At 34.0% G+C, this 27,132-nt stretch overlaps 1 protein-coding gene across 1 annotated transcript; it reads right to left on the bottom strand.

The window, feature by feature from the left end:
• Positions 1-946: 946 nt before the first annotated feature.
• On the bottom strand, positions 947-26,975 carry LOC133190414 (E3 ubiquitin-protein ligase RBBP6-like). The gene is made up of 19 exons (XM_061326034.1): positions 26,863-26,975; positions 21,909-22,128; positions 21,557-21,656; positions 20,533-20,569; positions 16,096-16,149; positions 15,706-15,794; positions 15,231-15,339; positions 12,694-12,830; positions 12,227-12,396; positions 11,405-11,852; positions 10,738-10,798; positions 10,498-10,564; positions 10,348-10,378; positions 10,128-10,198; positions 9,154-9,349; positions 8,809-8,889; positions 7,921-8,682; positions 6,783-7,811; positions 947-2,566 (listed from the first exon to the last, which is right to left on the bottom strand). Exons 2-19 carry the CDS (start codon positions 22,072-22,074, stop codon positions 1,420-1,422), a joined length of 4,755 nt encoding a protein of 1,584 aa, XP_061182018.1. The 5' UTR covers positions 22,075-22,128; positions 26,863-26,975; the 3' UTR covers positions 947-1,419.
• Positions 26,976-27,132: the final 157 nt, after the last annotated feature.

Here is a 27,132-nt window from a genome sequence, read left to right as displayed (position 1 = left end):
CTATACTGCTCATAACCAATATCAGAATTCAAGTTATGTTTGTGATATGTCCCTTGACTAAATGGACTTCAAATCTTCCTCGGAAAGATACCATAAGTGTATTCATAATGTATAATGGGACTTTGCTCCATGTTTTGTTAACCGAAGAATGTGTATTTTTCCATACTTTTGAGTATAATCTTTCAAAAAATGAAGCAGAGACCAACGCATGCGGAAAATTTGTGTGTAGTACGATGTCATCATTTTTTCCCTCTTTGTTGTATGTGTGTGCTTTTTCATGGACAAATAATTTGAAGATTGTTGAAAATTGTGGATATTTTACTTAAAGTATACGTTAATGTTATTAATGCAATATCAAATAAAATTTTGACAAGTTCACTTTCTTATTTGTCGCACAATAGGCATTTTGCTCGCTCGCCCATCTTCTTTGTAAATTGTCTTGAATTTTTACTCTCGTCTAGAAACTACGTAAAATTTGAAATGTTGTTAAATATTGTCTCCTTATCATGCTGTTAATTTTAAATTTCAAAAATCAATTTATTGTAAATCTTCATTTTATGAAATTTTCACTTAGGTCTATGGCTGCTTCATAGTCTTCAATACACATTACTCTGTCTACATTTTATCTTATAACTATTTCATGTTTTAGCTATATATACTAATGAGAAACGCAAAACTATAAATTATTCTGTGTTTATTTACTTTAATAGTATGTACAAAATAGTATACACAAAATTAAACTGGAATAGTAATTGATCACTTGATTTACAAATCAAATAAAAGATAGTTTTAAGTCATTCAGACTAATAGAAAAAAATAAATATGAGATATTGCTTGAACACTTTTAAAATTCTAAAAGCTTAAAAGATGGAAAGTACAACAATTCTTTTTTTTAATTTGAAACCGTTTAGTACTTTTAAAACAAAACTGACAGCTTCTTAAAGCAGATGCACTTTTATCTACAAATCAAATTACTCCATGATTTATTAAACACACAAAAAAGCATTTTGTCACTTTTCTTCCAAGAAACTGTGACATAAAAATATTTATCAATTTTTATAACTTTTGTATCACTTTGTAATACTGTATAGTAATGTCCTAGCTTCTCAAATTTCTACTTCATCCTCATTCATCACACTCACCCATACATTAAATTGCACAACTTAGTTGGAAGGATACAGATATATTATAACTTGAACACATGAATCAACCTTTTCCTATCTTGAGAGTTTTTAAAGAGCTGCTACTAGCATCATCTCCTTTTTTGATAACCTAGGCAACATGGCTGAAAAGTGAATTAAACCAGGTTTACTAGTACCTGCACAAATCATGAAAATGCCCTTGTTGATGTGATTGGATATTTACATAAAATAGCTTCCATCACAAAATAGTCAGATATAAGTATTGTTCTTTGTTATGTTATGAAGACTCATCACCATCATCCTGTTTTTTATGCTTTTTCTTATGCTTCTTTTTGTTCTTTTTATGCTTCTTATGCTTGTTCTTCTTCTTTTTATGCTTCTTCTCCTTCTCCTCTCCTGAGCTCTCTTCCTCACTTTCACTCTCCACTTTTTCACTCTCTGCTGTGGAGTACTGTCTTTTCACCTCCGGCTTTGGCACCTCCTCTTCATCCTCACTTCCCAAGGCTTCATTATAATCCGGCTCAAATGTGGATTCATCCATCACAGACTCCTTTCTGTCATGTCTTAGTGATGGTTTCACTTTGTCTTTCACATCCTCTGACACTTCCTCCTTTGCTGTTTTTTTACTACTCACTTCTTTCTTTTCTGTGACCTCAGCACCCTCTTTCTGGGAACTTTTATCCTCATTCTTTTTCTTGTCCTCCATCTTCCCTTTCTCCTCCTTCCTCTCCTGAGATTTAGAATTCTTCTTTGCACCTTTATCCTCTTTTTCCTCCTCTTTCTTAGCCCTTTTTGGAGATTCCTTCTCTCTAGATTTCCTTCTACTTTTTTCCATAGTCTTTTCCTTTGAAACAGATCTTTTTTCTTCACCATTGTCCTTACCACTTGGCCTAGAATTTGATGACTTGGAATAACCTTTTGACTTGTTAGTTATCCAACCATCATTACTCTTGTCATCTTCTACAAAATCCCAATCCTTTTCACGGGAGTAATTCACAGAAATCCTGTCATCATGACTGAATCCCTTTCCTCTGGGTTGATCCCATTCCTCTGTTGATGAGCTCCTTACTGAAGCCCTTCGCTTTTCCATTAGGGATTCCCTTAAGTCTTTAATCTCACTCTTTGAGTCCTTGGACTTTTTCTTTGACTTAACATCCCCTGAGACAGTGATTTGCATAGACCTATCACGACTCAATACTTTCCTGCTATCCTCTTCAACCTTTTTGTTGGACTGGCTCTCCATGAAAACTCTGCGAGATTTCCCCTCTGGTGACCTCAGCCTGGAGGGAGGGGATTTCATTCTGTGGGGAGGAGATTTCTCCAATCGACTAGCAAGGCTGGATGAGGGCTTAATGGATGATGCTACTGAGATAGGCTGAGGTTGTTTCTGGCTGAAAGCTTTCTCTGCTTTTTCTATGACTGACCTACAATACATGCAAATTAAAACAACTTTAATATATCTGAGCATAAAATTTGTATATCTCCTTTAGAATCTTTATGAAAATATTTTCATTTTTAATTACATAAATGGATGGTTTAATATCTTAACGTCATGTTTCTAATATTTCTTAATCAATTGTGTATAGTTTAAACACAAGTACAGTCAAGCCTTGCTAACCCAAACACCAATAATTCAGATGCTAAACTTCCAGGGAACAGAATATCAATTATAAAAGGTATGTTGAAGTAGTTTGAATACCGGTACTTCATTTATCCGGACAGTTTGCTTGGAACACAAGTGTCTGGATTAATGGGGCTTGAGAGACTATATAATGAGAATGTACTCTTAAGTAAACAAAAATTTAATGATAAATGACCCTGCAAAAAAATGTATTCTATACATGTTGATATTCAATGTAAAAATGTCTGCAGAGCAAAAAAAGAAGAAAAAAATTAAAATAAAAAATTGAAGAATAGCCACCATGAAAAGATTGAAGCATTTCCTCATCAGCAGGATATACAGATCAGATTACAAATGAATAACAAATGCCTGACATTCTTATGCACAAGAAAACCTTTTCAACTTCCAATATATCACGACTTTAAATGTCACTGTAATTCATTCTGGGTGATAATATGAAAATTGATGCAAAAAAAAAAAAGATAGAAAAAAAGAGACAAATTGAGCAAGTAACCTTTCAAAAAGTAAGTCTCCGACCGAGTTCGAAGAATCTAGAAAGAGAAAAGATTCAACATTTCATTTTCATAAGTGCATTTTTCTTTACTGTTGATAACCTATTATACTGGACATCCATGTAAAAATTAATTTACCCGACATGCACTGATATCTCCCAATGTACTTGTTCTACTTATTACTACAGTAATCCTTCCCTATTCTGAATTTAAGTTGGATCTACCATGAGTCTGTATCATCTTATAAGTTTACACCATTTATCTAATCACTCGTCTCTTGAAAATCCAAGAACTTTGCAAATCACTTTACAATTGAATTGTTTTAGTACTGAACAGACCAACTGACCAATCAGCTAGTACCTCAAAGAGGGATATATATATAATTTTAATATAAGCAGGAGGCCAATGGGCCATAATGGTCACCCAAGTAACCATGGCCCTTCTGACTGTTAATCTGATTGTCTGCAAAAACTTTAACCTTACTCATATAACTTTTGAATGTTTTGTGCTAGGGTTTTCATACTTCATGTGTATTCCTTGTGACAAGACCTTTCTTTAGATACCAATACTTTTGACTTCTTGACCTTGGAGTTTGACTTACTTTTGCACAATTTTACCAGACTTTGTTCTGGCCAAATCTTTTGAACAGTTGGTGCTAGGGGTTTTATATTTCACACATGTATTGCTTTTGAAAAGACCTTTTCTTGGGTACCGACCTTTGAATTTAACCTACATTTGTAAAACTTTTAACCTTGCCTACAGCTTTTGAGGGGTTGGTGCTATAGCTTTAATATTTCACCTTTGGATTTTGAGACCTTTCCTTTTGTACCAATATTTTTTACCTAATGATCTCAACTTTGGACCATTTTTTCTGATTGGTTGGTGCTAGGGCTTTCATATTTAACGTGTGTATTCCTTGTATCAAAACCTTTGACTTTTATCCACATTTTTGAACTCTTGACCTTGGACTTTGACCTACATTTGAAACCTTGGCCTTTAGCTGCCATACAGGGGCATCAGTGTTTCACAAACACATCTTGGTTTTATGTATTTAAATGTGTTAAACTACAATCCCCTATAAAGACCCAACCCTTCCCTTAGGGAACCATAATTTGAACAAATTTGAAATTTACACTCATTAAGGAAGCTTACAAATAATTTTTTTTTCCCGGTTCAGTGGTTCTTTAGAAACTATTTTTAAAAATGCTATCAAATTTTCGATATTCCTTAAAGTATCTTCCTTGAAATAACCCTTTTTAGAATAAATTTGAATCACTTCCACTTATGGATGCTGTTGCAAATTTGGTTGAAATTGGGCAAAGGGTTCTGGAAAAGATGTTCAAAGTGTAAAAAGTTTGCAAAAACATGACAGATGGACAGCGACTCTCTTTGATTTTGGCCAAGGTTTAAAGTTGGATAAAATTTTCTAAAAGTGGGTCAAATGTACTCCAAAGTCAAGGTCAAATATGTTGGTACCCAAAGAAAGGTCATCACAAGGAATACACATGAAATATGAAAGCCCTAGCTCCAACCAATCAAAAGTTATGGGCAAGGTTAAAGTTTTTGCACGTAAACAGATGGATATACAGAACAAAAACTATATGCCTCCAAATCTTTGATTACAGGGACATAGAGAGTAATGCTTCTGTCAAATAAACTATAGACTGTATCAAATTTAAGGAAACTCCCTGAATAATAGAAAATTTTACTTTCATCACCTACCTGTAAAACAGTATCGTATTTACCCAGTTCTTAAATTTTTTTTTCTAGAATTAACTAGAATTGTAATTCAATTACCATTCAAGCTTGTTTTATTAGAAAAAAGGACCAGAATTTTACAGGGAATGTAAACTTCATAGAGTCCTGGTTTATAATTTTATCAGAATCTACTTCACGAAGACATGTTAAGCTAAAGTTTCCAACTTTTCTACATAGCCAGAAAAATAATTCATCCCAAGAGTCATCCTTTTTCAAAAACTTTGCAACTGGAAATTTTACTTCTTTGTCAAAGGAAGTTTCTGGACAGATGAAGTGATTACTATAGGGCATTCAGGAAATCTTGCTGGGCCTTAATTATCACATTTACTTGTCTTCATCGTGGTTATCTCATCCAATAAATCAATTCATAAAGCTAACTAAAGTGAAAGATGATGTTTTAGTTTAGAAATGCTTCATGTACTGTGCCAGGGCATATTATAGCAGCTGCTCATACATGTATAACAGACGGCTGTTGAACTTTAATTAAGCAATATAAAGACATTTAAATTGTGAAAGATGAGATCCAAGAGCATAACCATAAAAAAATAATATCATTATGGCCTACTTCTGAGATGTCTAACCTTTCACAAAGAACAGATTTGATGATTCAATGATTTCAGTGTGCACTTCACTGAGCATTGCTCTATGATTTCAAAGAAAGTACTTCTGACCAACTACATAAGCCGATGGTCCAAAAATGTGATTTGTTGGTGTAATATGCAATTTGTTGGTGGAAAATGGGATTTGTTAGTGGAAAATCATGACAGATGGAGGGAAAATATCAAAAGTACCAATAACCCACATTACTGTATGACTACATTTATGCATTTAATCTTCTATGTAAATTTTAGATTTTGGTCCAAAAAGTTCCAGGCCAAATTTTTTTTTTTTTACTAAATATTCACTATGTAAAGTTGGTTTCTCCCTTACCACTGTTAAGTTCAAAATATGGCCAGATCAGATTAAACAGATGAAGCCAATTTATACGTTATGTGCTTGTGAATAGAATTTCTCATCCTGTCTAACATTATTGTGTCACTGTCAATGAACCTAAACCTCTATTAATTTTCTTCAATGAAACATACTAACTACATGTGGCAAATATCACTGAAATGTACAACACAATGGTTGTATTCTGAAGCATATTATACAGTGACCTACAAAATCAAAATTTATCATATAAACTAACTGCAAGATATTTTGGAGTGCCATAATTAGCAAATTACTAATATCTACTGCTTCTTAATAATATTGCTGCAACATGTATATTTCCTATTGCTTCCAAGTATGCAATATCCCATTGTGATTTGTTGTATTATAGTTTTTACTGATCAATCCCCTTACTTTTTTTTCCACGTTTCATGCCTTGCATGTTTTTATTTTTTCACAATTGTGTTTTTACCGATTAATCCCCCCCCCCCCCCCCCCACTTTATTTCTAACATTCCAAGCCTAGTTTCCTGCTTTCAGTACATGTAATTTGCTATTCTCTTTATATTCATTTCTTTTTCAGATTATTTTGTATCATACAATGAATTGGCTTTCTTATAAAATGATATGCAAGCACTCACAGTATGTAAAGAAATGATTATTTTTGTTGAAGCTTCACTCATATCAGTTTCAGTTTGATGTCTAAAATGGTCAAGACAGCATCTCCATTTTTATTGAAAATGACAGATGTGCAACTTTATTAAACTGCTGTTGCAAAATAGCACAGCCAGCATGAAACAGAAATTTATTTATTAACAACCTTGGCAACATTTTGCGCTCCTGTTTTGGCTTAGCTTCTGGGGACAGTTTACGGCTCCTGCGAGGGGATATGTCTTCCTGGTAGTCGTCTTTCTCCCATTTTGACAAGATTGGTGGAGACAACATGATCTGATCTTTGTCCTCGTCCATCTGCTCCACCCTCTGTCGTTTGGCAGGACTTTCTTCTGCTTCCTCCTCCTCCACCAGCTTTTTGTCTTTTACAGCTTCCTTTGTCCCCTTTTTGTGCTTACGCTTGGCTTTCCTATCTCCGTCTTTGGAACTCTCCTCTTTTGCAGATTTTATCTCTTCTTTGGGTGATTTCATACCCTCCATTATCTCCCCACCCTCCTTCTTAGAAATGCTCTTCTTACTAGTCTTTATGTTCTCCTCGTTTGATTTTTCATCAGCCATCATATCTTCCTCTTTTTTGACAGCTTTAACATCCTCTTCCTTAATTATCTTCTTGCCTGCCTCTTCCTTGATCTTTTCTTTCTTGATCAAATCTTTCTTCTCTTCCTCATCCTCAGATGTCACCTCCTTTTTCTTATCTTTCTTTTCATCCACCTTCTCCTCTATTGGTTTCACCTCACTCTCCTCTTTCTCTTTCTTTTGAGTCTTTGAAGAGGTCTTCTTCTTTTTCTTTGAATGGCTATCTTTGCTTTCTTCTTTCTTTTCTTCATCATTCTCTTTTTTCTCCTCTTTCTTATTTTCCTCATCCTTTCCTTTGTTTGCTGATTTCTCACTTTTCTTTTTCTTGCTTCCTCCCTCCTCCTTCTTGCTGCTAGATTTGCTTGATTTCTTCTCTGTTTTTTTGTCACTTGTTTTTTTCTCTGCTTTGTTGGGCTTATCTTCATTTTTGGAGCGAGGCGGTGGCCTTTCTTTGTATGGTCGTCTCTCTCTTGGAGATCGAGATCTTCTGGGAGGGTATGGTGGAGCGTCATACATGGCAGGATTGGGGGGTGGTGGAGGAGGCATTCCATATCGTGCGTAAAACTCATGGTAGAACTCATCATAGGCATGTTGATCAAACCTAAAAACAAGTACATGTAGTAAAGTATCTAAATGTATGAGTTGAAAAATAATAAAACTATTTAATTTCAGCAAAACAATTTTTATCACACATTCCCTCAGAAATTTACCTATTGTATGGATCAGGTGGATAGCCATAATGGGGTGGTGGAGGAGGTCCTCTTCCAACTGGCCGGCCTTTTGGACCTCTATAATCACCATACATAGGTGGTGGTGCATCCCACTCAGGTCGGTAGTAGTCATAAGGAGGGGGTGATCTTGACCTGCCTCTGTACATGGGAGGTAGGGGTGACCTTGACCTCCGACGGCCATAGGGTGGTGGAGACCGTGTCCATCTGTCATATCTGCCAGGACTCCGGGAACGAGATCTCCATCTTGGTGGTGGTGGTGTCCTTGACCTAGAACGATATCTTGGAGGACTTCTGGTATATGACCTTGGTCTTGGTGACCTTGAGCGGTACCTTGGAGAGAGTGATCTAGATCTTGATCTGTATCTTGGAGGAGTCCTTGACCTAGGTGATCTAGTGCGAGATCTGGAACGATACATAGGTTTCCCAAAAGGGGATCTTGAACGATTTGGTGATCTGGATCGCGATCTGGTTCTTGATCTGGGTGAGAAAGATCTTTTTCTTGGAGTAAGAGATCTTTTCCTGGGTGTCAAAGACCTTTTTCTTGGAGTTAAAGATCTTTTACGTGGTGTCAAGGATCTTTTCCTGGGGGTCAAAGACCTTTTTCTGGGAGTTAGTGACCTCTTTCTGGGAGACAGTGACCTTTTCCTAGGAGACAGTGACCTTTTTCTGGGAGTCAAACTACGTGACTTTGACCTGCGTGGAGAGACTGATCGCCGTGGAGTTCTGGATCGAGACCTGGACCTGAAATAAATGAATAAAGTCTTCACGTGAAACTCTATTATTTATGAATGTGCTGAAAACATACTGGTAACAACATTGCTAAGTGCACTATCACCCAGTATAGCTTGTAGTTTTCCCCCACATTACCTAGATCTTGAAGGAGATTTTGGTTTCTTCTTATAGTCCATGAACTCCCTTGCGAACACATCCATTGGATCTGCCTTTTTCCTGTAAAAACATTTAATACATTCATCAAATTTGCAAGTATTAGTTCAACCATTGAGTAAATAATTCTAAAATTAAGGATAAACTCTGCAACTTTGCAATACAAAACCTAGAACTACATAAATCATATACATTGCAATGCAAAAATTTTGGGCTTTTGATAAAATAAACATCTGTAATCTTTCAACATTGCTGTAACATAGAAATATGAAAAGCTTTCCTTCCCTTATCCCTGTAATTTTCTACTAAAAGAAAGCATCTAATTACTTTTTGTGCTGTTCCTGTAGTTTCTTCTGTTGTCTGTAGAATTCCTCCTTACTTAAAGGCACAGGTGGAGGGGGACCTGCTTGAAAAGGTGGAACCACTGCCGGTGCAGGGGGAAACCTTGGTCCTGGTCCAAATGGTCCTGCTGGAGGGGGGGCTAAAAATCCTGGTGGTGGGATGGCTGCATTCACTATTGGCACTGTAAATGCATTAAACTTCATGTTTCTATTTCTATATTAATGTTTGAATACAGTTTTCCATTAATTTTGAATTCCAATACCTTTGGGAACCAAGGGTTTCAAAATACTGTTGAATCACTTTAATTGATGGGGGTCAAAGTTGGCAGGCAAGCAAAATTTACCTGGTTCCTGAGGATGTAAATTTGTGTGTAACTTATATATGCAGAATATTCAATGAATCAATGCCTCGACAACGTTATTGTTCATGGAAATAAAATTTCATGGCCAAGGGTGACCCATGAAATCTACAACCATTGGTCCCCCAAGGACAATGATGATTCCACAGTACTTAATATTAAACATGATTAATTTGCATATCTACAAATACAAGCTAGTATCTTTTTTTTGTAATGCATTTGTTGCATATATCATCAAGGTCATGCCAAGTTTTTTTTCTATGTTTAGCATTCGCGTGCGCCTAGGTTTTTGATACCCCTTATCAGAAAAAAGAAACAAATTAGGAGTCCTGAAATTGATTATTCTGGTCAAAATCTTTGAATTCTGTCAATTTCTCTAAATATGTCATATTGGTTATATTTTAAGCATTCAATACTTTGATTTTGCTAATGAATAGATCTTTCTTTAAAAAAAATAGATTAATGGAATCAAATTCTTTGAATGACGCCAATTTTATGGCTATAAAGTCTGTGTGTTTTTTTTGAATAGGTAGGTAGGTTTTTGAAAGATGAGTGGATGCTAAACATAGAAAAAACTTGGAAAGGCCTAACATTAACTTACTCGGAGGTCTGTAAGGTACTCCAATAGGCTGTATGGGGGCAGTCGGAAAAGTCACTGGAATCAACGGAGGTCTGGAATTAAAATGGAACAAATAAATGAATAAAATAATCTTTCTTTGATCACACAGATTCTTATCATGGCTGAAGCAGAATTATACATGCCAAAACTACCATTCAATACAAACACTTTGTCACTGATAAAGTCTTCGAGAGTTGTGTACCTTGATAACATTTGTTGTGAAGTAGGTGGACCTGCAAAAAAATAGAAGACCAGTTTTCAATAAAACTGTGGAGTCATCAAACTCATGCTGTATTCAAATAGGAGTAGAGATTACCGAACTCTTCCTTTATATACAAATGCAAGGGCCTACCTGATAATCCTGGCTGACTTGGTCCTGAAGTGGAGGGAATAGACACAGGGGCTGAAGACACTGAAGGCTGTAATGAAGGAACCATATCTTGACTTTGAATTCAGTTTTTTGGGGGGTAAATCAAATATTATAGTACCTCTGATTTATCTAATTAAAATTGGACTTGTATTTTAGTTTAGCTAAAAGAATTACAATTTTTTAAATGCACTTTTGCAAGCATATTTTTCCTCAGTGACTTACTGAATGTACATCCTTTTCATCCTTGCATGGAGTGGGTGGACTCAAACCACCAGGGACAGCACTGTAAAAATTAAACATAAAATTCATGTCAATATTAAAGTCAGACTGCATGGTTTCTAAAATCTTGATTGATAAACAAACATTCTATTTACCAATCACACAGAGGCAATTAACTAACTTTGGGGGGGGGGGGGGTACTAGGTCAGTTTTAAAGGGAAAGAAAGTCTTGGGGGAGATGCCTTGAACACCCTCTCCGTCCCACAGTTGGTTTTTAATTTAAAAGGACATCTAATTTGTATAAATTTAACAGGTCTGGGTGCAAAACCCATGGATGCTAAAGCTTCTCAACAAAATCGAAGAAAGAATACATTATCATATACCAAAATTAAGTATATCTGTTTTGTTTTACTTCTAATTGAAAGGAAACTGTTAGGTATGCTTATAAAAGTGACCAGAAGTTTTTTTTCACATTTAAAGCAAAACATCTGGCATAAAAAGCAAAACTTTTTAAAGATTTTGAGGGACAAGTACCACTAACACCCACATTCATTAATATTAAAACATAAAGGGATTTCAAGTATGGCAGGTATGAGGTAGAAGGCAGATTTATAAAGCAATTAGTATGATACAGTTTACTTCATATTAAAAAGAATCATTATCTGGTTACCTAGAAGGGGCATTCACAGTGAGAGAAGGCTTGTTCCCTGGAGCATGATCTGTGCCATTCTGGGAGTCATTCAACTTTGATGGAGATCTTGGAGATCCCACCCCCTTAGATCCTCCACCAACTTTATAATGCTGTCCAGATTTCATGCCATAAGTTGGAATTGCTTGTGGGGCACTGCTCACCTCTGATGACATCGTTGGTTTACTTGCTTCTTGCTTTATTACCATTTTCTTAGCAGCAGCAGCTGCAGCTGCTTTTTTAGCCTTCATCTCTTCTTGCTGTGCCTTCAACATGGCCTTGGTAACTTTTGTGTATCCAGTTTCATTATGGTAGTTAGTGACAGCAAGCCGCAAAAATTTGTTGGCTATAAGACTGTCAGGTGATTTATCTGTTTCATGACAGTGAGGGCATACATGATCTTCTGTGTCAAGCAAATGATCTCTTATGCCTGAAAATAGAGACAATTTTGTATCATACTATTCTAACCATCAGGCATACATAATAGTATTGTAAAACATGTTTATAGTGAAGTGCCTGGGACTGACAATTTTGATTCTTGATAAAAGTAATTCGTTATATCCGTTAAGTTCACAATACTTTTTTTAACCACAAATCATTTCCCTATAAGCGTGAATTCATTATAAGCATGATCACTGTAAGGGTGTTTTACTGTACATTAATTTACCAATCATACACGCAAATTTACCATTCCTCATCCAAGTTCCTTTGTTCTACAATTTTTCAATTAAACTTGCATCAGACTTCAACTCTTTTATTTTAAATACTAGTACAAATTTGCCTTCTTTCACTGTACACACTTACATTCATCACAGAAGCTTGTTCCACAGCATGGAATAACGACTGCATCAGTCAAAAGATCTTTACATATAGGACAGAGGAGTTCCGCAGGGATCTCCTCCTTCTTGGGCTCGGGCAACTTCTCCTCGGGTAGGAATGGTGGGCGCTCCTTCTTCTTCTCCTTGTAGGCATTCCTATTACAAACAGAGGTTTTCCATGAAAGAACAGGTTCATACTTAATTAAGTAAAACTTTTAAAACAGATCAAACAAAATACTTTCACATTCTGAATACATCAACAAGCATAAGTACCCTCACAAGTGACATAAAATGCTGTGGTAGTACAAAAACGTATTTTCAGAAGCAACGACATAAAGATAATTAATTTCAAAACTGAGAGTTTTAAGTAACAGCCATTTAAAATCTTCATTGCTTTAAACTCTCAGTAAAATACTGATAAGCTATGTCTTTCCCTATATTCATTCTGCTTACATGTCTATTGTGGGTACTCCATATTGACCTGGGCCTAGTAATAAAGCCCCCTTGGCATTAGGGTCATCAACTTTGGTGAGAAAGGAATGGGGGATTCCTGTGGGTCTCTTGGCCAGCTTCTCCTTATCGATTGCCTCCTATGCAGGAAAAAGGGAAATATTAATACTGTCTAATTCAAAATTCATCACAGTTGTTCAATTTTTTTTAAATAACTACTGTACAGCAGATTAAAATCGCGGTCGGAAAAGATCGCGATTTGTTCAATTTGCAGCAAATCGCGGTCGTTTGAATTCGCGGAAAAGAAAAATTATACAAAAACTTTTTAAGCACTGCAAATATTTTCCTTGCGTATTGTGTCGCTTCTGAACCTGATTAAATAGAACGAAACACCGTACTGATCTCGATTGGATAAGAGGACAAAATGTCGTACGATTTACAATGTTATGCATTCAGATAAATTTTCTTCTTTCTTTCTCGTGTTTCCTTTCTTTCTTTCTTTCTTTTTATTAAATATTTTTGAAATACATGTGAGTCTAAACTCGAGTGATTTATTCAAGTGATTTCAAGTTGTATCCAAAACGTTCATGTAAAAAAAGCCCTTTGGAAGGTGTTCGTTCATTGGTATGTTTTGAGTAGAGTACAGAGTAGTATTTACTGCAGTATGTTTAAATCCCTCTGAATCTAAATCAGTTGTCAGTACCGATACCCAGCACAGTTAAGGCTGCAGTAAGGAGGCGGGGCCTAATTTTTACGGGAAATGCTTACTATGACATCACACAAAAATAGAAGTTCTTCAAATTACCACAAAATGAAATGATTTGGTATTTTAAACTTATGAATAGCTTTAAACTACATCAATACTAACTAGTGCATGCATTATTGTCATTGGTTAAATCCCACACAGCAATATATAAACAATTCACTGATCGCAATGCACTTGTCAATGTGACGTCATATCGGAAAATTTGAAGCAGTTTGTATGCAGTGAGAGGCGGATCAAGTTATATTTATACAATGAAAAATGTATTTTGTAATTAAATAAAATATAAATTGTAGATATATAAGAGGCCATTAACTTGGATGCGATGTCTGTTTTATGATTTTATTCATATACTTCCCGTACATTCCCTAGACAAGCGATACTGTCGTATATTTGTATGCAGATTCATTGAATGGTAATAGAAGGGTCGTAATAAATCGATATATTGCAAGGGCATACCCTCAATGAATTATGACAAGCTTTTACACATGAACTCAAGAAGTATGAAGATATTTGAAAAGTGCTGCGAACCTGTTGAAATCTTGCAAATGAATTAATTATATCTATATTTAATGTACTTGACCAGCAAAATATTCAACATACAGTCTAACAAATGTAATTTTAGCAATTAGATAGTAGAATCTATATAGGTTCGCAGCACTTTTCACAAACTACAAAGAGTGTTGAAAATAATTATATGTTAAACTTGGATTTTTAACTTGGTTATGCCCTTGCAATATTAGAATTTATAGATGACCTTAATACTTCAGGTATATTTGCTAAAATCACGTGACTGCCACATCACGTGACAAGTCTTAATAAGAAATCTAATCGTCCTCAACATTTAGTTTTCAACCACACTGCATTTGTCCAATAATAGTAAAGTCCTAAAAAGAAATGCCCATCCTTGTAAAGAATGTATTTTCTATCGAAAAAATTCGCTGATATTTCCATTTGGCACCTTAACTGTGCTGCGTAGTCAAAATGTTGAACTGTTAATAAAATTGAATTAATGTGTAACAGTGTTGTCTTTACCTCGTATTCTAAGTGCCTTGATTAAAGATAATAAGACTGAGTGATACGCACGGGTGAAATCTAACAATACATGTTTTATAGATAATTACATCGCACCTCTACTGGATGGCAGAATGAAATGTTAGTTAAGGATGTTTATTTATCAATTAAGCTTAAAAAAATCAACAACTACATGTTAGTAATTAATCCGTACACCCGCATAATTAGGAAGACAGTCTACATATCCGCTATATATCAATTACTGCTTTTATGTTTGCAAGGAAACACAAATAGAGTTAATGACTCTAATCACAGATATCAGTAACATTTCGATTTATCCTTATCAATTTTTGAAGAATTATTCACTGTATGTTGTATTCGCAGAATTTTTATTTCCGCGAATATTAACTCCGCGAGTTAATTTCCTGCTGTACAGTATATACACGAAAGTGGGTAAACAGAGATTTCACAGAAAAAAAAAACATTCTGCCCAAATTATTGCTTAGGGCATGATTTGAATGAAGTTGTTAATACAGATGAGATAAAAACCACCATAGTGTGTTTCTTATTTAATTTTCAAAATACCAATAGTATGCTGGCATTTTTGCTTTACTGTACAAAAAATGCGAGTATAAATGTTTGTCTTTTTTCAGCTGCTCCAAGAGATTAGTAAAATCTAAAAATTTACTTTCGTATTTGATTTCTCATAAAAAATAATACAAAGATTGGATATTGTTCAATATAAAATCTGATAAAGACTTACCCCAGGTTCTACAGGGCAGTTTTGGATGAAGTGCCCGGATTTTCCACACTTCTTACAAATATAAGTGGGGGAAGGAGTTCCAACAGGGGCTTTCTTGTTGGTTACATAGCTGAAATCACAGAACACATGTCACTGCTTTTAATTTTCAATGAAATTGGAATATTCTGAATTGTGCATGTTATAATCTATTTATTAAAATGATCTGTTCTTCTAAATGAAAGTGTTTCATACAAAAATTCTCTATCTTACAAATTTACTGATTGTTTAAGAATTCACTCGGTCAAATCTCGCCATCTTGAACTTGATGGGGCCAAGGAAAAAAAACATTTACATGTATATCCAAGGCTTAGTGAAATTGAGGTTAAAAAGTGGTTGGGACATCTAACACAGACATATCCTTAGTATTCTTGAGACTGATGTTAGAAATACAAAAATTCAACCGTTTTACCAAAATAAGATAATGATTAAGTCTTACTTTGATGGGTCAAAGTCCATTGTTGACTGCCTCATCATGGCTTTTATCTTGTCCTCTTCGGATGCATTGGCATCAAGAAGGTTTCCAGTCTTAAATGAAGCACATCAAGAGATTAATATAATTGCTTACAATTCCTTCACCAATCACGATTTTAGTTATCTTATAAAAATTTTCACTAAGGGTACATTTTGGTATCAATTTTTTTGATTTATAGAGCATTTTTATGCTTAAATTCATCCTATACTGAAGAGGATTTTAGCCATTTTTTACCTAATATGAAATCCCCCCTCCCCAGTATTTGACATGTAAGAAAAATTACTGATCCTGGTGCTTAAAAGAAGAAAATAAATAGAGTGCAAAAAGAAACTGTTTTTTCAAATTGATATCTACCTCCAATAAATCTTGAGTCTTTGTCACAGGGGTTTCCACAACTGATTTTCTGACCTGTTGTTCAATAAAAACTACACTGTTACAATATTAAAGCATTACACCCTTCTTTGGAAAAGAAGAAGGGTATAATTATCTGACAAAATGCTGACAACTAAGAACTTCCACTGACTTAATGTATTGAGTCATTGATAACTTCATAAAGTGCATTAAATTTGTCCCATGTCATCCCTTTGATTTATATAGTTATCGTACTACTTGAAGACCTATTCTACATTACAGTTTCTTATGATTTTGTAGTAGGAAAGAAATGCATGAAGAAAATATATGGCTGAACCAGAAATTGAAACCGGGACCCCTGTATTACTAGTCAGGTGCTCTAAACACTGAGCTATCCAGGCCGATATCCCCAGTCTGTAAATTCTTGTACATTCCTTGCTCCTTAAACAGTCTACGACCTCGAAGACACAAGTTCTAGGGCCCTGTCAGGAATTACTAATTTACACATAACGTAACCTGAACATGGCACCAACAATGGCCACCAAATGTAGTAGGAAAGGAGAAATGCATGTAGAAAACATATGGCTGGACCGGGAATCGAACCCAGGACTCCTTTCTTACAAGTCAGGTGATCTAACCACTGAGCTATCCAGGCCTATATCCCCGGTCTGTAAATCCCGAACTTCTACAATTTCCTTATCTTCTAAACTTAATGGGATTAACAAAATTGTCATTTGTAATATTAACTCAGTAGAGGTTCCCAGTCATTTCTGTGTCCTGTCATTTTGGTCTCCCAGTCCGTCTAATCCACGTTATAAACACAAATTTTAGTTTAACATCTATTGTCAGTGTACATGGGTAGAGTAGAAATGTTTCGGGCAATTCTTATTCATCCTTGAAAGGATTATTTGACCTCAAGTCAAATCCCAAATTATGATAGTTGAGTCAAGGATAAAGTGCAAATAATATGAATTCAGTTTCTTCTTCCAGTCTCCAGTGTCTACTAATTTCTTCTCACAAACTACAACATTGAGAATACTCTGAAATAGATGGATTTATTAATAACATTCATATAGTGTATATTACTCTCTACACTTGCACAGCACTTTCATCCACCTTTCCCTACTTTGAATTGCATATTAATTTTAATAAAAATTTTAGTATTAGTTAACACATTAATCTTAGACATCTATGGTCAATATACGCAGGGTACAAAAGATTTAGGGTGAATCTTACTTTGTAAGTGGAATTTTTAGCGCGACTCAAAATTAGCAATTGTCTTTTAAAATTGGTATATAATTTTAGTGGGAAGTAATTAAAGTGATTCTAATTCTATGATGACTATGGTCAATGTACACAGGGTAGGGCAACTCTTACTGTATAAGTGGAATTTTTAGCGAGAAGCAAATTTAGCGATTTCTCCTTTAAAATCGGTATATAATTTTAGCAAGTAGTGATTTTAGCAATTCGATAACGACAGGAAAAAACAGTTATTTTCAATGCAAAATGAATTTAGCAATATTCAATTTTAGTGATCTCAACACTCTTGCTTATAGTACCAGAATTGAACCTTTGCTAAAAATTCTGCATATACGATATGCATCCTTGACAAGATTCCTTGTAGCATACTTGATTCTGATGATCAGATGTGCCCGGGTAACACCAGTGAATTTACACTTGATAAAAAAAGTGGTATTGCGAATGCATCTTGCCTGGTGATCCTTTTGAGCTGGAAATATTTGCTAAGCTCAGGTGGCTTGGCTTCCTTGGAGATATAAGTATCGAAAGTGGTTTATTTTCTAAGACATGAAACCTTTCATCAAAGTACTCTGGTGAAATGAACATGATTGTAAAAGTGTAGTCCTTTTCTTTGTTAGGTAACATTTCCTGAAAGAAATTCAATTTTCCCATTACTGTACATTTGCTAGGTTGCCAAGTTTACCCGGCTTAAATCAGCTAAGCCAATTTCTATCAGAATCAAATATGCTATATATTTTAAGTCAAATCTCAGCTTATGATGGCAAAGTCAAGAAACAAGTAAGAATTTTCTGAATTCAGTTTCTCCTTCAAGTCTCCACTGTCAATGTATTTCTTTTCACTAGCTACATAGAGAATAATCTGAAAAAGATGGACTTGTTAATAAGATTCATACAGTGTAATACTATACCACTCACTGCACTTGCATGGCACTTTCATCCTTTCCCTACCGGTACTTGCTTTACATAATGCAGTTGTCTTTTAAACTATTCTTTCACTTATTAAATCAAAACTGGGGTGTGACTACAATTCTTTGCTGACTGGGGTGAGGTACAAACATAAATACTATTGGTTAGAAATAGCCACCATATATCCTATAAATATTTATTTTACTTAGTTTTTGTGCCTTACTATTACAAAGAACTCATGTATTTTCAACTTATATACACTTCAAATTTTGGGACTTGAAATAATTTTTTTTTCATGTGCTGCAAATATTTTATCATGTTTTATCTAATCTTTTGCTTATTTCAAAGAAATAATTTTTCTGTTTTAAAATTCTGCTTAACAATCAAGGGGTTGAACATAGCAGAAAATTTACCGACAATGAATTCACTTAAATAAAATAGAAGTAATGCCAAAAAATATCCTTCCTCCATTTTCAATTGAAAGAAAAATATTTTCTTATAACGAGTATCAATGGAAAAGTTTACAAGGAAAGTATTGAACTAATCTTAAAATGACTGAAACCATAGGTAAGGAACTGAGAACTCAGAACTCAGACAGGTTACCAACCTCTTTCAAATCTGCTCATCCATTCCTTAATTTTCTCACACACATACACACACATACAAATTCAGCCAAATTATGACAATAGGTGGTAGTCTTTGTGTGTTTATTAACAGCTGAATAACAAGTGTAAATTATTAGAAAATTTAAATTCATAGCAAAATAAATGCATAATAAAAATATTTAGAGCTTGGCACATATCAGATAAATATATGAAATGTAAGGCAGTGTAAACAGACAAATAGCAGATACACAAGCTTCTGTTTTAAACATGCCTAGTTTTCTGCCAATAAAAACAAAGATTTGAGTATTAGTTCATCAGTACAAAAAAAACACCTTGACATTTAAAAGGTATTTTCTATTAAATATACAAGAAAGTTCTAAGAAATTGTGTGCTTGGACAAACTTCATGCTTACTTAACATGATTTGAATTTTTAAAAAAAAATAAAACAAACAAACAAACAAACAAAAAATATAAATTGATTGAATTACCATTCACAACCATTTAAACTCCATTTCAAATGAATTTCATTTACTCTAGTAGAATTTCCAGGTATACAGTTATATAATGCAATATCAATATTATGATAATAAACATGACATAAGGCAAGGACATTTTAATGTTAAGGATAAATTTAACAAAATAAAACTTGACAAAAATTCAATGTCAAGTTCTTATGCTAAAAACATTATTTGATTTGAACAAATGTATATATGCAGAAATCAAATAATCAAAATGTAATTTATATGCATGAAATATTAACAATACAGTTCTGAACAATAAATAATTATCAACTTTTCAAATTTAGAAATGTTTCCAAAACAATTCAAACAATAGTTTTACCGCCAATAACATTACAATATGTTCAATATATGTAATGCCACAAAGATAATGTAATAGGAATGATTTGAAACACACATTAAATAATTTCATGATAACTGTTGACATAACTACAAAGTCCATTTCGGGGTCTCCATGTCTGCATTCAGCTCACATGCGCAATAATTCACCGAAAGTCTATTTAATATCAGTCTTCATTGCTCTTCTTTCTTCTCGAATGCGCATTATTTAGTGACATAATTTAAATACTGTAGCAATCACACTCAATTTTTTACCTTAATTTAAAGAATACAGACAACAGTGGTATAAACAATGTAATACTTACAATTCATTACCTTTGTATGTTGATTTTTGCTATCATTACCAAACTCATTAAAATTGTAAAAACACTGTACCAAATGTACTTTGCCAGTATATTGCACTATTTCATACAAGATTCAAAATACAATACCATGACTAGAACAATACACAGAACACATATGAATGCTTGACAACAAAATGATATACCTTGAGTGACATTTCAATTCTAGTGTAAGTAAATTACTGGATACACTTCAAGATCTTGAACATCCTTTAGAAACACTCAACCATAACTCAGATGAGTACAGCACAGGTGTGTTTCTCATTTTAAATCATTATAATTACAAGTACACACAAATACAGACAAAGTCAAAGTCCTATACACACAGGTTTGAAATACAAGATTTTTTTTGTTACATGTGTCTACATCACTTACACATGTTTTAGACATTCCAGAGATAAGGATAAAAATATATTATCAAACAGAGACTGAAATTTCATGATTTATACTATACCAAACATTTATACATACTGGTTTAGGTTCCTCTTTGTAGGCATTTGGATGATTGCTGTAAAATGGAAGGAATGAAATATAAATATACATGTCTGTGGAATAATTTTAAGTTAACTTTCAAACAGACACTGAAGATTTTGTATGCTTATATATATTTATTTCTTAATTGTAAATCACTCATATTTTGCAGAAGTTTTTTTTTCCCAAGACTACATCAAATCATCTTTAAAAGAATGTCTGCTTGCCCTACTCCCAACTCGGGGTAAAAAAAAAAACTACTGTTACAAGATTTTTTAAATAGGATGTTGTATTTCAAATAGCATTGTAATGATCAAATACTTGCCAGTATAAAAATAAAATAGTTGATGACAGAATGAGAAAATTCTTGAATAATTAAGAAATTGTTTCCTTGAGATTTAAACAAATTTGAGTAGGGCCATTTTTAGCCATTAGGTCTGGAGAAGGCAAACAGACATTTTTTTAAAGATGGCCTCATTGTATTTATTCGGGAGATTTAATTTTCATGCATCCTCTAATATAAGAAATATGTAACTTCCTCTTATTATTCACAACTTAATTCTTCAATTGCACCACAGTCAAAAATTATGTGAGAATTACGTTCTCACAAGTAGGGATGCGTAATTTTATCAGTATACTGGTATCTAAACATTCTTTATATTAAATAAATAAATATTTAAAAAGTAAAATTACGTTTTTATAGCATATTTTTCGAAAACGTTATGGAAATTCTTCTGAAATTGTAGTAAAAATTGTGTGTAAAAATATCACGATTTATCGTGATATTTTTGGGAAAAAATCGTGATACATCACGATACAAAATTTTTGCCGATATCCATCCCTACACACAAGTGCAATGTGATTTGCAATTCAAAACATTTTTCAATTCATAAAAAGATCCTTTGATTAATACATCTGTAATTCTTCACTACTCCACTAAAAAAAAAAAGACAATTCTTCTGCATTTCTTTCCCATTAATCACAAAAATAAGAGTAATGCATAAAATAGAAGTTTGATACATACAGGGTCTTTGGTCCATTCCTAGGAGCAGGGTTAGTGACTGGAATCCGGGCGACAATCACAGACGAGTTCTTTGGAATCATTTCATCATCATTACTGTATGCTGTAATAACACAGGAACACTTTATTTTTTAGTCATTATCCAACATTTCTCCTTTACAAACTTCTTGAGCAGTAAAAGATATATTTACAATGGTTTCAAACCTTCTCATTTTAGTTTATAGCCAATGATATTGATAGTGTAAAATACAAGGCATTTATATTTTCCTACCTATTAAACAAGGTACACTCTAACATTGAAGTAATTTTATGACAATTATTAACATTTAAACCTTGTAGAGCCTAGTTGCCTTACCTTTCTTTGTTATAGCATTGATAATTTGTAGGTCGTCATCAGTATCCCTGAGCTTCTTCCTGCTCATGATCATCCTCTTCAGGTCCTTTAGGGCTATGTGGAGACCATCAAAAGTAATGGAATCATAGTCCAGGCTGTTCTTAAACTTGAAATGTATACAGGCCATGGCTGTTTGTCACTGATTACATACACCAAAATGACGTGTTGAATCAAGAAACTTCTGCCAAAAAAAGAGAAAAACCTCATTGTGAAGCAGCATTTCACTATAACATGCTTATCAAAAACTATGTAACATAGACTCCTGAACTTAACTGTAGACTAAATTTCAACCTGTGAAAAAAAAATCTTTTAGAGATGGGGTTGTCTGATCTCATTTTTGCAGTATGTCATTTTGCAGTCTGCAATGTACCAAGTTTGATGTCAGTCAACATGGTCAAGAAAAGATTTCTTCTGAATTAGATACTGAACAAATAATATCTTTCTTTGTCTTGAATGGTTTGACCCTTGATCTTTGACCTTGTGACCTCAAAACCAAAAGGGATTTCCTACTCCTTATGGGGAACTAGTGTAGTAAGTTTGATGTCTGACAAGCAAAGGGAATTGAACATATTGATGGTCAATATCTTTATATGCCCAGTTTGACTACAATTTGACTTTGTGACCTTAAAATCAATAGGGTCATCCACAGGTAACCTCACAGGGCCTCTGCTGTTCTTTTTTTTTTTTTTACATCAAATCAATGACATACCTAAAAGAACATTATGAGGTACATGCCTTACGAGGTGAGTCTTTGGCTCAGGAGAGCTAAGGCCAAAAAAAATAATAGTCTTGTTTCCTGCTACCCGATCTACCCTATTTTTTTGCACCCGACCCTAAAGTTTTTTTTAAGTTTTGAAAGAAAAAAAATCGGGATTTTCCGGAATTTCATTGTTTTGTCACTGTAATCGGTTTCCGTGTTAACACAAAACAAGCTTTTCATGAAATTCTTGTTTTAAATATGGACTTTCATAAAATACCACTTGAGTTGTGCATAAAAAGACATGAAATTTAATTTTTAAAAGACAATATTGACCTGTGACATGTTTAATTTGATCTTATATTAGTTCATATCCAAAAATGCTGTCAAAAAAAAAATAAAATAAAAATATAAAATAAAAAAAATTTCCTACCTACCTGCCCTATTTTTTTTCAGGCTGGTAGCAGGAAACAAGTCTATTATTTTTTTTGGCCTAATCAAAGTACTCAGGAGTACAGAGAGCCGGGCTTATTTACAAAGCTGATTTTTTTTTTTACATGAGCCATACCTGTACATTGTATTAACAGCTAAATAATGAGCTCTGCAGATATTGGAAGAATATGTACAAACAATTATAAAAATAATAATAATAATAAAAATAAGGGTTCAATGACATCTTATTTGAAAATAATTGTTAAAAATCTTATGAAAAATTTATTTTAAAATATCAAAATAAATGATAAAGCAATTAGTTTTTGGGACCTAAAACCACAGTCCGAATTTATCAGGGTCAGAGTTAACATGGCAGCGCTGAATGTATCTGGTTCCCTCTCCTGCTTTTCTCCGTCTTTGTAGAGAACTAGGCTACGACAACATTGACTATAAAAAAACATTACGCAGATGAACTATGGTGTTTGACTTTGGACTGAAGTTTTCAAAGTCATTACTACTGATGTTTATTTGTATAGATAAAACTTCGTTTCATTTTTGTTGCTTTATTTAGCATTTGTATTATCTCAAAAGTGGTTGAGAGTAAGTACTATATTTTTACACGTAACTTTAATTTGGCGACTATGCGGTCAACACTTCCTGCATTGAACAGGCTGACAATAGCCGGCAATTGCTCTTTGAGCAATAAGCCCGGCTAAAAATGTGTAGCTATACAAGTTACCAACAAGCAGAATCCCATCATTACCAACTACACAAGCATGGGCACCTCGTAGAAGTGGTTGACTCCAGCAAATACCTTGGGGTCACCATCAGTAAAGATGATGCGAGACAAATTTTGCAGTCAGCAAGCAGAGTTTTTATGCTATTTACGGAGATAAAAATAAAGACAAGCTTGCCATATATGATTGTGAAGATAAATTATTGTAGAAGAGAATGGTAATAAAGAGTTTGCCAGTCCATTTTCCATGTTGGGCACAGCCCACCAAAGGGTGGTCTAACCCCACTGAACAAATGGTGGTCTTTTTTATAGGGGTAAAACGATACGCCTCCTTCATGATACAATAAATATCGTATGATTTTGTCTCAGTACGGTTATTTTTTATATGTTACATTTTGAAGAAGGAAACAAATTTAATGTTGTTTTATGTTTTCTAACTTTTCTTTCACTAATTGTAGGCACTTAATTTACATGAAAATTGACTACAAGAAATCGATTAGAATGAACTGTTAAAGATTATTTTACAAAATATCAGGCCTCAAAAATTTACGTTTTTTTACTTAATTATGCTGAGTAGTGCATAGTCCATATTGTAAACAGACACGTGGTAATTTGGTATTTAAACCGCGACGTTCATCAAATTATTTCAATTACTCAGTGTCAGAGATGATACGTTTAATTCATACAGGCAGTCTCAAGATAAGCACAATAATATGACAATATGCAAATACAAAATTAGTACACCAGCTTACCGAAGCGACCCGAATTTACCCTGAGTTTAATTAACTGGAAATGAGTATTGTCAACTTGTACATCAAATTTCAGGGTTTGAGGGTAGTGAAAACGCGATATTTTAAGAAATATTTAACAGATTAACTTGAAAATGAATAGGGTTCCCCCTTTTACAATGCCACACAAGTATGTGGAGGCTGAGAATGGATGGTGCAAAGGTTCTCTTTAAATCTTGCCCACAAGCTGTAACAGACACACTAACACACACACACACACACAGCAGTGATGCTATATCTCTGCAACTAGTTGCGCGAGGGGATAAAAACTATTAAAAAAAAAAAAAGTAGTGCACCCTGTAAAACATGCCAGATATTTCAGTGCAACCACACCCTCCATTTTGTAAAGACGAAATATTGTCATTTTCGTCTTCTTTGCTATTTTGTGCAAATAAATTGACAAATAACTCTTCCACTATTATTTTGGCTTGGGAATTTTGTACTGTCAACATAACCAGTATTGTAGTCAACTGTATTTGAGAAATGAAGTTTGTTTACGATGTTTTCTGTCCATTTTTCGGTTGGAGGATCCAAGTTCTTTTAAAAGAGAGGTAACTTGGTATTCTAGAAACACTCTAAATTTTTATGACTGTTTTTCATCATTTTCTTAAATATGATGAGTTGTAGCCACAATAAAAAAAATTATTTTATGACTAGAAATCGTCATATTCAGAATGACGGATTTCAGTTTCACCTCCTGACTGTCTCATAGTATATCCTATTATATAAAGAATAAAGCATTGTGTAAAAAAATAAAACAAAATCAAAGCACACATTTCAGCTTTCCTTTTATTTCCTAATTGAAAATTGACACTAATGCGCCTCCGAAGCTAAATCAGCCATTTGACCAAGTCCAAGAAAGATCATCATTTTTTATTGGTTTACATTATTCAATTGGTTGCTGTATGATCAAAATAGAAAGTAAGAAACACAATTGACAGGTGCAACAATGAACTTTTCATTTTAAGTAAAAGCATAGAAATGTAGCACTAGTTTATGTGGGCTAAGATTTTTGTCAAATATTTGATCGACTCAGTGTAAAAAATTCCACATTGAATTTCTGATTTTTCTCTTTTAACTTATAAATGCTTATATCTTATTCCACACAAGTTTAAATTATGCGAAATCCCATGTCATTCTGCGGAATTAATCAAAACAATTTTTCTCTCCCATATGGTCAAAAAATACTGACTCGGATATGGGTAATTGACCACTAAATGAGAGTTAAACCACCATTTGGTGGTCTGTGCCCAACCTGTTTTCCCTTGAGTGTAAAAAACTGCAACTCTTGGGAGGGGATAATCCATATAATTCGTAGTTATATACATTATTTTCATACTATGAGTTAAAAAATTTGTTACATAAACAAGTGTCTGTGCCCTGGATGACTCTCGAGTCCCTTTATAAGGTTCCATTTCGACTGGTCACTACCGGTCAATATTTTTTTGACCTAAATTTGGGATTTTTTACCATACTTACCTTCCACTGTGTGCCAAACAGGAGGCAGTCAAGTACTACCTTGATTAGCGTAAAGAAAAATCCAGAGATAGCTAAACGGAACTCCTTGGATGTTTTCCACAACCAGCAATCAAAACCTCCTGTTTGGTTGCTAGCGAAAGGAAACTGGGTAAATAAACATGAATTTAGGATAAATAAATCATTTTGACAGGGTGCGACCATATTAGAGAAGTTTATAACATCTCCCTGAAATGCCTCTTGCATAAATTTCATTGAAAATACTGTATTAACATTGAATATCTCCCTTGAAGCTGGGCACCTTGTGTGTTTACAAAATTTTGTGTCTTACCTTTAATATTTTTATATACCATAAACAGGCAATCTCTACAACTTGACAAAAACGGAAAATGATATAAAATATTGAAGTATTTGTATGATAGACTAGGAATTCATGTATATTTGCTTAGTTATCGTGTCTAAATAAAATTCTCAAGGGGGGGGGGGGTTTACACCAACTATTCGTCAGGTTACTGTGGTCCCAACCTGTTTAACAAATTTCTCGCCTCCCAATACGGATTTCACTTTCATACCCTGGATGACTCCGTATTAGCTGTCAAACTGACCGAGTAACTAATAATATTAAGACAAAAATTGTTATAGTGTACACCATGTTCACGAAAAAAGATCACAATATGGCGTAAATTCATAGAACTTACACGTCCATGGTCCACGACTTACTGAAAACAGGTTTAGGGAATGATAACAATAATTTTAAATACAATGAGGGGAAATGAATGTACATACCTTGTTTAAGGAAATAAACCTGGATTCTTTTTACATCTTAGTAAAGGTGACCTTTCAGGACATGTTTCTTCCACAAAGAAAATTATTCAACATGGCCGATTTGTCCACCGGAAGTTCATTTATTCACGATGTTTGTAGGTTTAGATACTACTAATTAAAGTAAAATTTAGGGAAATGCTATCAAAATACCCATACTTCAAAGTGTGTCAAAGAACAAGAAGTATTTATGTCAATAAATCAAAAACTGATTTATAGTGGCAGATACTGTGG

The sequence above is a fragment of the Saccostrea echinata genome, unplaced genomic scaffold, assembly GCF_033153115.1.
Source record: "Saccostrea echinata isolate AGI-Se365-2 ecotype Australia unplaced genomic scaffold, CSIRO_AGI_Sech_v1 ptg000022l, whole genome shotgun sequence".
NCBI classification, from domain to species: Eukaryota; Metazoa; Mollusca; class Bivalvia; order Ostreida; family Ostreidae; genus Saccostrea; species Saccostrea echinata.
Note: the sequence above shows the minus strand (reverse complement) of the source record. Positions and strands in the feature narration are given on the sequence as shown.